The sequence below is a fragment of the Dendrobates tinctorius genome, unplaced genomic scaffold, assembly GCF_039654945.1.
Source record: "Dendrobates tinctorius isolate UK_male_01 unplaced genomic scaffold, ASM3965494v1 ptg000646l, whole genome shotgun sequence".
NCBI lineage: Eukaryota > Metazoa > Chordata > Amphibia > Anura > Dendrobatidae > Dendrobates > Dendrobates tinctorius.
This window is the reverse complement of record NW_027362297.1, coordinates 25,322-41,533: the sequence shown is the minus strand read 5'-3', so window position 1 is coordinate 41,533 and position 16,212 is coordinate 25,322. Positions and strand designations below refer to the sequence as shown.

At 47.7% G+C, this 16,212-nt stretch overlaps 1 protein-coding gene across 1 annotated transcript in view; it reads left to right on the top strand.

Moving 5' to 3' along the window:
* The window catches only part of ATP10A (ATPase phospholipid transporting 10A (putative)), an 88,346-nt gene that overhangs the window by 57,825 nt on the left and 14,309 nt on the right, over positions 1-16,212 (top strand). The window contains exon 11 of the mRNA XM_073565306.1: positions 14,829-15,013. Within this exon, the coding sequence (XP_073421407.1) occupies positions 14,829-15,013 (185 nt within the window). The remainder of the gene's footprint in view (positions 1-14,828; positions 15,014-16,212) is intronic.

The window sequence follows — 16,212 nt, the reverse complement described above, 5'->3', positions numbered from 1 at the left end:
CATCGCTCGTCGGTGCCACAGGAAGCTGATGACGAGAAACAGTCCAGGACGTTCTCGCGCGATCAGCGATAACCAGCAGGGGAGCGGTCGGAGATAAGTATCACACATAGCGATATCACTATAATGTCACAAAAACCAGTGACGTTATAGCGATATTGCTAGCGATATCGCTTAGTGTGACAGATCCTTAAGACTTCTTTTCCCTTATCAGGGAAATAAGAAGGGGGAAAACAAAGAACGGGGTATGCCCCACTGGTAGCAGAGCCCTACCAATCTCATGAGATGAGGCGCCGTGAATCCCGCGGACCTAAGAGCTGTAATCAGTTCAGAGGTTCAGAGTACCCCCCTTTTTCCCTTCACCCATGACAGCACACCTGAGAGAGGGATCCGCCCCGCCAGGACAGGAACCTACTGAGATATAAGGGGCGGCACCTCTCCCCCGCTTCAGTTGGGTTCCTGTCCTGGAAGGAACCCCACTGTCAGCGGTGCCTGTCATGGGCGAAGAAAAAGAAAGAGAAGAGAAAAAAAAAAAAAAAAAGGGACCCAGCCCCTCCCGGCGCGGGAAGAACAGGTATCTCACCTGTAGCGCCGGCCGTCAGGTGCTGGAGGCACAGTCCCCGGGCCCTCTGGGGTTCCGGGTTTATGTGGGCGTCGGTGGGATCCCGGTGGCTCCGGGAAGCCCCCACCGCGCCGCCCTCCCCTCGCGCGCACCCGCATCTCGATCCCCGGGGCGTCTGACAGGTGAGAGATGCGGGCGTCTTCCGGCCACTGACGTCAGCGGTGCAAAGGATTGTGGGCGAGCCGGCTGACGTCAGCACCAGGCGACGGTGTCATGGCGCCCGGTGCGATGCCGGACGGCTTTTCTGGAGGTGGTCGGCCGGCTGTCGCAGGGGGGAGGGGAGGCAACTGAACGGAGGACACTCACAGAACGGAGGCATATTTAAAAGCTGTGGCAGGGGCAGACGGTGCAGCTATGGAGTCAGAGCAGGAGAGGTCCTTGTCTCTGCCGCCCTCACAGCCCTCTGGCTGCAAACATGGAAGCCGGTCAAGCAGCAGCCGCCCCAGCCGCAGATCGGGAGAATCCTCGAGATGCCGAGAGCACAGGTCACGTGCTCCGACGCAGCCTCCTAGTCCGGTACCCTTGATTACGGGTGGTGAGTGATCTTCGTGAATGCTAGCATTTATGTTAATAGGGTTTCTCTGTGTATGTTTGACCCCGTAGGATAGGCCCAAAAAAGCAGGAAGCAAGAAAAATAATAGGGACTGCGCCATATGTAAAACAGCCCTAGCAACCATGGCGGAGGAAGCGCTTAGTTTCACGGCTAATCTGATATCGGCCCTTAGGTCGGAGATGGAAGGTTCAATTAAGACCCTATTGAAAAAAAGGGAGGAAAGGTAGAAAAAATCCCCCTAGTTCTCCCTCAAATTCCTCTTCGACCTCGTCTCAATCGGAACAGGTGTCCTCATCAGACTCCTCAGACAGTGACACAGGGGGTAGGCCATGTTTTCCGGTGGAAGACACAGATGCTCTCCTAAAGGCCATTAGAACAACAATGGGCCTACAGGAAGAGAAGACGACAAAAACCCTAGAAGATGTTATGTTTGGGGGACTCCAGAAGAGAAAAAAGCGTACCTTTCCTGTGAATGAAAAAATCCAGGCGCTTATTGAAAGAGAGTGGAGGAAACCCAAAAAGTCAGGGGTTCTTCCCTCCACCTCTAAAAGGCGATACCCTTTTGAGCACAAGGATGCGGAAATATGGGACAAGGTCCCAAAAATAGATGCAGCAGTGTCCAGGTCTTCTAAGAAATCTGCCCTGCCCCTGGAAGATTCAGGGGTTCTTAGAGACCCACTAGACAAGAAAGCAGACTCCTATCTGAGGCATGCATGGGAAGCGACAGCGGGAGGATTAAAGCCGGCAATAGCGGGCACCTGCACGGCACGCTCCCTCATGATCTGGCTGCAGCAGTTGGAAGAAAAACTAGCATCAAAGGTCCCAAGAGAGAAGATATTGGCGGATATGTATCTCTTGCATGGGGCAGCAGCTTTTTTAGCGGACACCTCGGCGGATTCTATGAGGTTAACGGCCAGAGCGGCTAGTTTATCAAATGCTGCCAGACTGGCACTTTGGCTTAAAGGCTGTCCGGGTGACCTGCAATCTAAGGCTAAACTGTGCTCTCTCCCTTGTGATGGTCGGTTCTTATTTGGGAAGAACCTAGACGACATCCTGGAGAAAGCGAGCGATAGGAAAAAAGGGTTCCCAACAGAGCAGAGAAGACAGCCCTTTCGGAGGGGCGGAAGGTTCAATAGGGGCGTCCTCCGGCCGATAGAAGGAGATGGGCGGACAAAAGGAAAAAAGAGTCAGGATTTATGTTTGGTGGGGGGTCCCTCCACCTCAAAAAAATCACCACAATGACGCCAGTATTCCATTAGGGAGGAGGTTGGCACTCTTTTCCCATGCCTGGGAAAAGATCTCCAATACCTGGATCCTAGGCATCTTAAGAGAAGGCCTAAAAATCCCCTTTGTTCACCAGCCGAAAGCCGTGTTCGTGGTTACCCCTATCAGAAAAGCAGCCGAAGAACAGTTGGCCTTGGAAACGGAGATCCTGAACCTAATAAACAAACAGGTCCTTTACGAAGTCCCAGACACACAGAAGGGAAGGGGTTTCTGTTCACCACTCTTTTTGATCAAGAAACCGGACCAATCGTTCAGGACGATTATAAACCTCAGAGGACTCAATCGGTGGATAGGGAATCAGACCTTCAAGATGGAGTCAGTGACTACGGCCATAAAGCTACTACATCAAGATTGCTTTATGGCTGTAGTCGATCTGAAGGATGCATATTATCATATCCCTATCCATCCAGATTACCAAAAATACTTGAGGGTAACTCTTTATATTCAAGGCGTACTGAAGCGTTTCCAATTTACAGCTCTTCCATTGGTATATCCATAGCCCCGAGAGTTTTCACCAAGGTCATAGCGGAGGTAACAGCTTTCCTTCGGATTCGCGATACAGTCATAATACCCTATCTGGACGATTTCCTCATAGTGGGCAACTCCGAGAACCAATGTATTGCGCAGTTAAGCCAGGTGACCAACACCTTACAAGAATTGGGGTGGATAATAAATTTCAAAAAGTCAAAACTATAACACCTAAAGCAACAGACTTTCCTGGGATTTATCCTGGACTCAGAACAGCAAGTGTGTCTGCTTCCGGGGGCCAAAATAGAGAAGGTACGGAACATCGCTTGGTCTGCCCGAAATCAACCTCAGATGACGTTGAGGAAAGCGATGTCCCTGCTAGGCACCCTGACGTCCTGTATTTCGTTGGTCAGGTGGGCTCAATTTCACACCCGTCAACTCCCGTGGGAGATACTAGCAGCACAAAGATCGCTAAGAGGGCGTTTAGAAGGAGGCCTGGAGCTTTCATTAGAGACCAGAGACTCTCTCAACTGGTGGCTAGACAGTACAAATTTGGCCGCGGGAATACCTTGGGACAAACAGGCGACAGACGTGATTCTAACAGACGCAAGCTCCCTGGGGTGGGGGGGCGCACTTAAGGGGTCACGTAGGCCAGGGGTCCTGGACACCTCAAGAAAGGAGGGCATCCTCCAATCTCAGAGAATTGTGGGCGGTGAACAAAGCCCAAACCCACTTTTTCCCTTCACCCATGACAGCACCACATGAGAGAGGGATCCGCCCTGCCAGGACAGAAACCTACTGAGACATAAGGGGCGGCACCTCTCCCCCGCTTCAGTTGGTTTCCTGTCCTGGAAGGAATCCCACTGTGGCGGTGCTTGTCATGGCGAAGAAAGAAGAAAAAAAAAAAAAAAAAAAAAAGAGCCCAGTCCCGGCGCGGGAAGAACAGGTAGCTTACCTGTAGCACCGGCCGTCGGGTCCTGGAAGCACAGTCCCCGGGGTTCCTCTGGGCTCCGGGTTCATGTGGGCACAGGATGGGATCCCGGTGGCTCCGGGGAGCCCCCACCGCGCCGCCCTCCCCTCGCGCACGCCGCATCTCGATCCCCATGGCAGGGGAGAGACGCTGGCTTCTTCCGGCCGCTGATGTCAGCGGCGCTATGGATGCTGGGTGCGCCGGCTGACGTCAGCAGAAGGCGACGGTACAATGGCGCCGGGTGCGACGCCGGCCATCTTTCTGAAGCGGTCGCAGGGGAGGGGGGGGGAGTCGCTCACCAGGACGGAGGCGCGTCATTTAAAAAGAAGAGCCAGAGGCAGAACGAGCGGTGCAAGATGGAGTCAGAGCAGGAGCGTTCAGTGTCCCTGCCTCCCTCACAGCCCTCTGGCAGAAAACATAGAAGCCAGTCAAGCAGCAGTCGCCCCAGCCGCAGGTCGGGGGACTCCTCAAGGTCCAAAGAGCACAGGTCACGTGCTCCGATGCAGCCTCCGAGTCCGGTACCCCTGATTACGGGTGGTGAGTGATCTTTGTGAATGTTAGCATTTATGTTAATAGAGGTTTTTCTGTTGTATGTCTACCCTGTAGGAAAGGCCCAGAAAAGCAGGAAGCAAGAAGAACAATAGGGACTGCGATATATTTAAATCTCCCATAGCAAGAGACTGGCAGAAAGATCTCTGTGCCTCTTGCATTCAGCGGACTATGGCGGAGGAAGCGCCTAGTTTTGCAGCCAATCTGATATCTGCCCTCAGGTCAGAAATGGAGGGTTCAATTAAGTCCCTATTGAAAAAAGGGAAGAAAAGTAGGAAGAATCCCCCTAGTTCCCCCTCAGATTCCGCATCAGTCTCATCTCAGTCGGAACAATCATCCTCCTCAGACAGTGACACGGGGGGGTAAGCCATGTTTCCCTGTAGAAGACACAGATGCCCTCCTAAAGGCCATTAGAACCACAATGGGCCTACAGGAAGAAAGGGCGGCTAAAACCCTAGAGGACGTCATGTTTGGGGGGCTTCAGGAGAGAAAAAAGCGGACCTTTCCAGTGAACGAGAAAATCCAGGCGCTTATTGAAAGAGAGTGGAGGAAACCCGAAAAATCTGGGGCTCTTCCGTCCACCTCTAAGAGACGATATCCCTTTGAGCACAAGGATGTGGAAATATGGGACAAAGTCCCAAAAATAGATGCAGCAGTATCCAGGTCTTCTAAAAAGGTCGGCCCTGCCCTTGGAAGACGCAGGGGTTCTTAGAGACCCGCTGGACAAGACGACCGACTCATATTTGAGGCACGCGTGGGAAGCGACAGCAGGAGGACTAAAGCCGGCGATAGCAGGCACCTGCACGGCACGCTCCCTCATGATCTGGCTGCAACAGTTAGAAGAGAAGCTGGCATCAAAGGTCCCAAGAGAGAAAATTTTAGCAGATATGTATCTCTTGCACGGGGCAGCAGCCTTTTTGGCAGATACCTCGACGGACTCTATACGGCTGACAGCTAGGGCAGCAGGATTTTCAAATGCTGCTAGACGCGCCTTATGGCTGAAGGGCTGCCCGGGTGACCTACAGTCCAAAGCTAAATTGTGCTCTCTCCCCTGCGATGGTCGGTTCTTATTCGGAAATAATTTTGACGATATTCTAGAGAAAGCAAGCGATAAGAAAAAAGGCTTCCCCAGATTCCCGATAGATCAGAGAAGACAGCCCTTTCGGAGGGGAAGATTCAATAGGGGGTGTCCTCCCGCTGACCGGAGAAGATGGGAGGATAAAAGGAACAAAGAGTCGGGATTTATGTTTGGTGGAGGTACCTCCGCCTCAAAGAAATCGCCACAATGACGCCAGCATTCCAGTGGGGGGGGGGGGGGGGGATTGGCGCTCTTTTTCCAGGCCTGGGAAAAGATCTCCTCCAATACCTGGATCCTGAGCATCCTAAGAGAAGGCCTGAGAATCCCCTTTATTCACCAGCCAAAACCTGTGGTCGTCATCACACCCATCAGGAAGGTGACCGAAGAGCAGTTGGCCTTAGAAGCAGAGATCCTGAGCCTGATAGACAAGCGGGTACTTTACGAGGTCCCACACACACAGGAAGGAGGGGGGTTCTATTCACCCCTTTTCCTGATTAAAAAAACCTGATCAATCATTCAGGATTCAGGACGATTATAAATCTCAGACGGCTCAATCGATGGGTAAGAAACCAGACCTTCAAGATGGAATCAGTGGCTACGGCGGTGAAGCTGCTACATCAAGATTGCTTCATGGCCGTAGTTGACTTGAAGGATGCATATTATCACATCCTTATCCATCCAGATTACCAAAAATACTTGAGGGTAGCGCTTTATATTCAAGGCATACTGAGGCATTTTCAGTTCAGAGCTCTTCCGTTTGGCATATCCATAGCCCCGAGAGTTTTCACCAAGGTCATAGCGGAAGTGACAGCCTTTCTCCGGATTCACGATACGGTTATAATATCATACCTGGACGATTTTCTTATAGTGGGCAGCTCAGAGGACCACTGTACGGCGCAGTTGAGTCGGGTGATCAACACCTTGCAAGAATTAGGGTGGATAGTCAATTTCAAAAAATCCAAATTGCAACCCCTAAAAAAACAGACCTTCCTGGAATTTATACTAGATTCAGAAAGGCAAGAGTGTCTGCTCCCAGAGTCCAAAATAGAGAAGGTGCAAAATCTGGCCTTGGCAGCCCGAAACCAACCATTTATGACATTGAGAAGGGCAATGTCCCTACTAGGTACCCTAACATCCTGTATTCCGGCGGTCAGGTGGGCTCAGTTTCACACCCGGCAACTCCAGGGGGAGATGATATCAGCACAAAAGTCGCTAAGAGGGCGTTTAGAAGGAAGTCTGGAGCTTTCCGTAAAAACCAGAGTTCTCTCAACTGGTGGCTGGACGGTACAAATCTGACCTCGGGAATACCGTGGGACAGACAGACGACGGATATAATATTAACAGATGCAAGCTCCTCGGGGTGGGGGGCACACCTAAGGGGCCTCATAGGTCAGGGTTCCTGGACACCTCAAGAAAGGGAGGCATCGTCCAACCTGAGAGAACTGTGGGCAGTAAACAAGGCCCTAAGTCACTTCATTCCGCTACTCCAGGGTCGCAATGTACGCATCACGTCAGACAACAGAGTAGCAGTGGCATACATCAACCACCAAGGAGGGACAAGATCACACTCCCTAATGAAAGCGGCAAACGACATTCTGGGCAGAGCAGAGGAACACCTACACTCCTTGACAGCCTTACACATAAAAGGGGCAGAAAACATAGAGGCAGATTTTTTGAGTCGCAATACCCTGAGGCAAGGAGAATGGACGCTAAATCGGTCCATTTTTCAAAAAATAACGCAGCTTTGGGGGAATCCAGTGATAGACCTCTTTGCCAACAAGCACAACAGGCAAACAGAAAGGTTCTGCTCTCTAAACCCGAGGGAGAAGCCATGGGCAGTGGACTCATTGCACATCCAGTTGAACTTCAAGCTGGCTTATGCGTTCCCCCCCCAGTGGCCCTGATCCAAACAGTTGTCAGAAAGATCAGAAACGATCAAGCCAGGGTGATTCTAATAGCCCCATTTTGGCCAAAAAGGCCCTGGTTTGCTCTGCTACGAATGATGTCCCTCTCCGATCCATGGGTTCTGCCAGAAATCTCGGACCTACTAGTTCAAGGCCCAATATTCCACGCTCAGGTCAAAGGATTCCATCGGACGGCGTGGAATTTGAAAGGTCACTTTTAATGGATAGAGGGTTCTCCCCCGGGGTGGTGGCCACTCTGCTAAAGAGCAGGAAACCAGTGACTACTAACATCTACGGCAGGACATGGAATAAGTTCCTACAGTTCCTAGGTAAACCGTTAGGGAACGAACCCCCGATTAGTGCCATCCTGGAGTTCTTGCAATCGGGGTTGCAGATGGAATTAGCGGTGAATACACTTAAAGTTCAGGTGTCTGCACTAGGGGCACTCTACAACTGCAGATTGGCATCAAATAGATGGGTAGCCAGATTCATTAAATCCTGCCATAGAGCTAGGCCTATCCCAATACCCAGAATAGCGCCCTGGAATTTAAACCTAGTGCTAGAAGCCCTTACACCAGCTACCCCTGAAGTTTCTGACCCTAAAAACGATCATTTTAGTGGCCCTTATGTCAGCCCGCAGAATAAGCGACTTACAGGCTCTCTCAGTGAATCCACCTTATGCGCAAGTCTTTCAGGATAGGGTAGTGTTAAGAACAGACCCCGCTTATCTGCCTAAGGTAGCAGCAGATTTCCATCTGGGTCAGGAGATTGTCCTCCCATCGTTCTGCGAGAATCCAAAAAATCTGGGGGAGGAAAAATTCCATAGTTTGGATGTTAAGAGAGCTCTATTAGAATACATGTCTGTCACTAGTCAGTGGAGGAGGTCCCAGTCCCTATTTGTAGCTTTTCAAGGTGCCAGGTAAGGCTATGGGATTTCAAAAGGGACTATTGCTAGATGGATTAGGGAGGCCATTAGTGTAGCCTATTCAGCTAGTGGTATCCCGATTCCTGACGGCATCAAGGCTCATTCCACCAGAGCCGTGGCGACCTCCTGGGCTGAAAAAGCAGAGGTATCAATTGAACAGATTTGTAAGGCCGCTACCTGGGGCTCACCGTCAACCTTCTTTAAGCACTATAGATTAAATCTATCCTCCTCTGCTGACTTAACCTTTGGTAGAAGGGTGCTGCAAGCGGTGGTCCCTCCCTAAGGTGTTTCGAAGTCTCCAAAAATCTCTCATGTGGTGCTGTCATGGGTGAAGGGAAAACCACCATGGTTACCTACCGGTAGCCGGTTTTTCCGGAACCCATGACAGCACCCGTATATTCCCCGCCCCTTTTCACCGTATGGTTGTGCACAATTAGTAGGGTGTTTTTGAGTGATGTGGTGTTGGATTAAACATGTAACTAACCGGGAAGTCCTCTCAATGCTCTGTAACCCAACTGAAGCGGGGGGAGGTGCCGCCCCTTATGTCTCAGTAGGTTTCTGTCCTGGCAGGGCGGATCCCTCTCATGTGGTGCTGTCATGGGTTCCGGAAAAACCGGCTACCGATAAGTAACCATGGTGGTTTTTCCCCTACTCAGGGATCGCAATATTCGCATCATGTCAGACAACAAAGTGACGGTGGCATACATCAATCACCAAGGGGGAACAAGATCATACTCCCTCATGAAAGCAGCAGACGACATCCTGGGCAAGGCGGAGCAACACTTACTCTCCTTAACAGCCTTACACATAAAAGGGGCGGAAAACATAGAGGCCGATTTCCTAAGCCGCAATACTCTGAGGCAGGGAGAATGGGTCCTAAATCGGTCCATTTTCCAAAAAATAACGCAGCTTTTGGGGGAACCAGTGCTAGACCTCTTTGCCAACAAACACAACAGGCAAACACAAAGGTTTTGCTCCCTAAACCCAAGATCCATGGGCAGTGGACTCTCAGCATATTCAGTGGAACTTCAAGCTGGCCTATGCGTTCCCCCCAGTCGCTCTGATCCCAACAGTGGTCAAGAAGATCAGGAGCGATCAAGCCAGAGTAATTCTAATAGCCCCATTTTGGCCAAAAAGCCCCTGGTTTGCTCTACTGCGGAGGATGTCCCTCTCCGATCCATGGGTTCTGCCAGAAATCCCGGACCTTCTAGCCCAGGGCCCGATACTCCACGCACAGGTCAAGGGATTCCATATGACGGCGTGGAGTTTGAAAGGTCGCCTTTAAGGGGTAAAGGTTTCTCTCCGGGGTTGGTGGCCACCCTGCTTAAAAGTAGGAAACGGTAACGACTAATATCTACGGCAGAACATGGAATAAATTCCTACAGTTCCTAGGTAAGCCATTAGAACAAGAACCCCCGATTAGTGCCATCTTGGAGTTTTTACAAGCAGGATTACAGCTGGGGTTAGCGGTAAATACACTTAAGGTTCAGGTATCTGCACTAGGGGCGCTCTATAACTGCAGCTTGGCAGTAAATAGATGGATAGCCAGGTTCATCAAATCATGTCATAGGGCTAAGCCTATTCCAATACCCAAGATAGCTCCCTGGGATTTAAACCTAGTACTAGAGGCCCTTACAAAAGAACCATATGAGCCATTACATTAGCTCCCCGTAAAGTTTCTGACCATAAAAACAATCATTTTAGTGGCCCTTACATCAGCCCGTAGAATAAGCGACCTGCAGGCTCTCTCAGTAAATCCATCCTATACACAAGTTTTTCAGGACAGGGTGGTGCTAAGGACAGACCCCGCTTATCTGCCTAAGGTAGCATCAGATTTCCATCGGGGTCAGGAGATTGTCCTCCCATCCTTCTGTGATAATCCAAAGAATCCAAGGGAAGAAAAGTTCCATAGTTTGGACATTAAGAGAGCCCTGCTAGAATACATATCTGTCACCAGCCATTGGAGGAAGCCCCAATCCCTATTTGTAGCTTTTCAGGGTGCCAGGAAAGGCTATGGGGTTTCAAAAGGGACTATTGCTAGATGGATTAGGGAGGCCATTAGTGTAGCCTACTCAGCTAGTGATATCCCGATTCCTGACGGCATCAAGGCTCATTCCACCAGAGCCGTGGCGACCAACTGGGCTGAAAAGGCAGAGGTATCAGTTGAACAGATTTGTAAGGCCGCTACCTGGGCCTCACCTTCCACCTACTTTAAGCACTATAGATTAAATCTATCCTCCTCTGCTGACTTAACCTTTGGTAGAAGGGTGCTACAAGCGGTGGTCCCTCCCTAAGGTGTTTCGAAGTCTCCAAAAGTCTCTCAGGTGTGCTGTCATGGGTGAAGGGAAAACCACCATGGTTACCGGTAGCCAGTTTTTCCGGAATCCATGACAGCACCCGTATAGTCCCCCCCTTTTCACCGTATGGGTGTGCACAATTAGTAGGGTGCATTTATGTGATGTGGTGCTGGATTAACATGTAACTAACTGGGAAGTCCTCTCAATGCTCTGTAACCCAACTGAAGCGGGGGAGAAGTGCCGCCCCTTATATCTCAGTAGGTTCCTGTCCTGGTGGGGTGGATCCCTCTCTCGGGTGTGCTGTCATGGGTTCAGCAAAAACCGGCTACCGGTAAGTAACCATGGTGGTTTCATCCCTGACATGGGGGGGGGGGGGGGAGTTAAAGGGAGGAACGCCATAGCGGGTTCCCAGTCACATGTCTCGACGTCAGAGGAGATTACCTCATATACCTCGGACACCGGCTCATCATCCTCAGACAAGCAAACAGGAGGCCGTCATTGTTTTCCCCTAGAGGAGGTAGACACGCTGGTAAAGGCAGTAAGATCTACCATGGGGGTGGCAGATCCTCGCCCTGATAGGCCAGTCCAGGACATAATGTTGGGGGACTGGGCCAAAAGAAACGCAGGGTGTTCCTGCTAAGCGAGAATGTACAGGGGGAAAAAAAAAGGGGGGGGGAAAGCCGGATAGGCAGTCTCTTCCCTTAAGAGGAAATATCCCTTTGACGAAGGGGCGTCCACATCTTGGGACAAGGCATCAAAATCCGAAGTAGCTGTCGCCAAGGCCTCAAAAAAAAAGTTTGCACTCCCCTTTGAGAACAGGGCTACTCTGAATCACCCCTTAGATAAAAAGGCCGATACCTTCCTCAAGGGTGTTTGGGAAGCAATAGGCCAGCTATAGCGGCAACATGTACCTCCAGAGCCTTATGGTATGGGTGGATCAACTAGATAAATAGTTGAGGGAAGGTGCACCCAGGGGAAACGATTCAGGAATCTATTCCAAGAATAAGGGGAGCAGGCGGCCTTCTCGGCGGACTTGTCAGCCGACTCAGTAAGATTATCATCCAAAGCGGCAGCCCTGTCAAAACGCAGCCCGAAGAAAGTTGTGGCTCAAATGTTGGCCAGGGGATTTACTAGCTTAAATGAAGCTATGCTTGATCCCCTGTGAAACGAAGTTCCTATTCAGGGAGACGTTGGATCACATTCTCCAAAGGCAGGGGATAAAATGAAGGGATGCCCAAACCTGGGGCCTATAGCTTTTAAAAGGTCATTTCATAACAAAGTTCTTTCAGAGGAGGTCACCGAGGGAGTGGGATGAGAGAAGAGGAGATAGAGGTCCTCTTCGGTAACTTATCCCGAGACAAGAAACCTTCTAACTGACAGTTTGTGGATGGAAATCTTGGACAGCCCTTGGTTATTAATTCTGATCACCTCGGGCCTAAGGATAGACTTTCTCTCTCTCTCCCACCTCAAAAAATACGTGGTAACTCCACTAAGATCCTCTATACGAGAATAAAAGTGCTCGAAAACGAGGTCCTAAGCTTAGTAAAGAAAGGAGTCCTCCATGAGGTTTCCCTGCAGGAGAGGGGCAGAGGCTTCTATTCCCCTCTTTTTCTGGTGACCAACCCGGACGGCACCTTCCGGATAATTATAAATTTGAAAAGTCTAACCATTTGTGTCAAAAAACGAAAATCGCACTGCACTCTCATGAAAATCGCATAACACTTGTCAGACTTTTCTCGATCAATATCAAATCTTTTTTTTTTTTTTTTTTTTAACGGTGATGGGTATGAGCCCTAAAGCTAACCATACAGAGGACAATTTATCAGATCACTGGTTTTGATGCCCTTTTCTTACAGAAATAAACGCTGCTTTGTATCTTCAATGATGCAAGTGATTTTTCCAAGATTCAGAATAGAAATTTCACTCTTGTCTTCAATCTGTCCTCAATTAAGAAACAGATTTCTATCTTTCAGAACTGTTCATTTTAGCAAATAAACGTAGACCATTATCTAATTAGTTATCCAGTCATATTGCTAATTAGCAATATGGGGACAACTAGATGCTAATTGCAGGAAATAGAAGGGTGAATTCCCACGCTGCAGATTTTGTTGCAGACATTTCTGACACTAGAAATCTGTTCCATACATCGGAATGGGATTGTTTCATATAAATTGTACCACAAAAGAAAAATGCAATATGTGAGGCTACCTTTAGTATATTTACACACCCCAGCAATTTGTCTGTTCCATGTATCTGAATAGGACCTGCAGAAATCTGTGGTTGCAACTACAACAGCTCCATTGAGATAATGGTTCTGATTTTCAGTCTCAGAAATTTCTGTAACTGAAATTCTGCCACTTGTGAATTACCATTTGTTGCTGAGTCTAATCTAAAAGATGCTATGTACCGTCGTTTCATTGATGACCTTTTGATGACCTTTTCATTATCTGGACTGGGTCTGAACGGGAAGCACTTGATTTTGCCCATTCCCTGAATTCTAATTCCTGGGGACTCAAATTCACAGCCAATATATCCAATACAATGATTCAATCTTTGCATCTAATGGTGCACGTCGATCCATCTGGTCGTTTTTCAACCTCCACCCACTTCAAGAAGGTGGATGTAAACAGTTATCTCAGCTTTAGCAGTGGCCACCTCCCTAAGTGGATCTTAAACATCCCTTATGGGCAATATTGGAGGATTAGAAAGAACTGAATGGAGGACACTGATTTTTTTTTTTTTCTTTTAAAGAGGCCGAGATCCTAAAAAATCGTTTTAGGAGCAAAGGCTACCCAAAGAAGTTGGTTTGTGATGCCTTCACTAGGGCTAGAGCATTCACACAAAAGAAATGCATTGAGAAAATAAAGTTTAAGGAGAATATGCCTGATAAATCCTCCGATCTAGGGAACTGGAGTTTTATCACTACTTTTAATCAATCCCATGTCACCATACGTAACCTACTTAAAAAATATTGGTTTATTCTGAAAGGGGACTCTATACTATCAGCACACATACCCGCACAACCCAGAACGATTTTTCGGAAAAATCGAACTCTTAAGGGCCTGTCACACTAAGCGATATCGCTATAACTTGTGACGTTATAGCGATATTGCTAGCGATATCGCTGTGTGTGATACTTACCTACGACCGCTCCCCCGCTGGTTATCGCTGATCGCGCGAGAACAGGCTGGACCGTTTCTCATCGTCAGCTTCCTGTGGAGAGACTAGCGTGGAGCTGGGCGGGAGGACGCAGGATCGCCTCGTCTGACAGGTAAGTAGCGACCACCGTCACCAGCGATGTCGCTGGTGAGATCTGCCTTTTAAAATCAACTGTCATGTAAATTGCCAATCTTGCTATGTTATTTGAGTGTGGTTGTGGTTTGCAAAACATCGGTCGGACGATACAGACGATGCATGCAAGGCTCAATAAGCACCGTCAAAATATTCGAAATGGGTTCATGTTACATAGTCTTTCTAAACATTTTTCTCTAGTGCACGAAAAGAATTGGAATTCATTAAAACTTATTGTCATTGACCAGATTCCACGTGATTTTCCTGACCGGTGCTATAGTCTAATACGAAGGGAGAGTTTCTGGAGTTTTAAACTGGGCACACTGGCCCCTGAGGGGTTAAACCTCACCATTGAGAGAGTCACATAATATATGTACGTTGTGATAATTTTTCATGTACATTGCTTTTATTTGTTTTTTATTCGCTTTTAGATTGGTTTTAGTCTATGTGTTTTATATTGCATCCGTTTTTTTATTTTTTAGTGCAGTCTTAATTTGCATTTTTATTCATGTGGGCGTTCTGATTAATTGCTTCTTAATTTTCATTTGCTGCTTCACCTTTATATACCTTAACCATCCCACTCTATGTATAACTGCCACTTGAGGAAGACTGAGCCATTCCGTTGAAACGCGTTGTGGAAACTAATAAATGAAGACTTTTAATACCAGCTGAATTGCGTCACTTGCGCTCCATATAACCGGTCTGTTTTACTTTTATCCTGTCTGATCCTCTTGAGGTACCCGGCCGGAGCTGCAGCGGACCATCCTCATTGTATTTATTTCCACCGCCAGCCTGGCGCTCCCTTTGAAGCCGCCTACCTGACTTAGTCTATAATCTAAAAGATGTGAATTTAATGGGTCTTCTAAACCAGACAATGTTATTTCAATCAGGTGCTACAGGCATAGAAGACCGCTTACAGGAGGGCGTTCCAGAAACTATTACAAGGCTGCGCAAGGCTGGACTGCAAATCTGGGTTTTGACTGGAGATAAACAGGAAACAGCTGTAAATATAGGGTATTCCTGCAAGCTTCTGGATCATGATGATGATCTCATCACTTTAAATGCAGAATCTATGGTAAGAGTTCTACTTATCAATTTTAATATTTGGTCAAGTATTTTTTTCTAGCACACATTTTAAAGGGGTTGTCCAGGCAAAAAAAATACCAAAATAAACAAGCCATCGTACTTTCCTACCGGTACCCATCTGTATCTAACTAGTGCACTTGTGTTCTGTGCAGACAGTTAGTGGTGAAATTACAGTTCATAAGGCGCTATTAATATATGGAAGCTAGATACAGAAGAAATTGGTGAAGAAAAACTACCATTAGGTTAAGTTATCACAATGAGATTTTAGAGTGTTTTTCACAATGCGTCTGATAATAAATCCCCTATTAATGATTCATCATAGCAAATGCTGTCGATAATATAGAATATGGTCCCATAGATCATGTAAATTCATATTATTTAATCAAAAATAAAATGTTCAAAAAAGGTTTGAAAAGCCATTCTGTTATGGATTTTTTTTCACTGTAAGTGCGGTATACCAACCACATCCGATCTTATACATCAATTTAATAATGTGTGCAGTTTACATGATCATACCTGGTGACAAATCAGCTTGAACCCCTAATATATGGACGTACCAAAGATTTGCACCAACATAATGTACAATTTTGTTTCCCAAAAGGAAGAAAAGTTTCATGCAGCTACTTGGCAGAAAAAATGATTCCTCAAGGGGTTAGAAAATGCAAACATGGTGTCTATAAATCTAATCGATATTCGTAATTCAGACAGTCTTGCAGGTGGTTTTCTTTGGGGGGTGAATGCCTTCATCTATCCCTCTTGTAAAAGTGCCTATTTGGGAGATGGTGTGCTTGTTAGGAATTTTCTGCAGCTTTAGTGTCCTGATAGGTAAGCGACGGTTCACTAAAAGGTGAAGGTAAACTATGAACTGCTATAAAGCTGAAATTGTACTTCTGTCAGTGGTCAATAAAAGCTCATTTCCTTTTTAATTAATTACTGATCTTATTACTTGCAATCTCAACAGTTTGAGTCCGAGGATGAATGCTGAAGACGTACAAAAATGTGATATATGTTCTTTGTGCTTAAAGATCAGGCATAGAAATTGCTGATTATTTTCTAGCATTAGCAGTTGGGGGAGTGCCCGCTTCTAGCAAATCATATAGAGATAATAATTTTATTGTGTTTTATGCTGACTTTAGTCTTATAACTTTTGCTGCAGCTAAGCCATATTGATCTGAAACCCTCAGAACA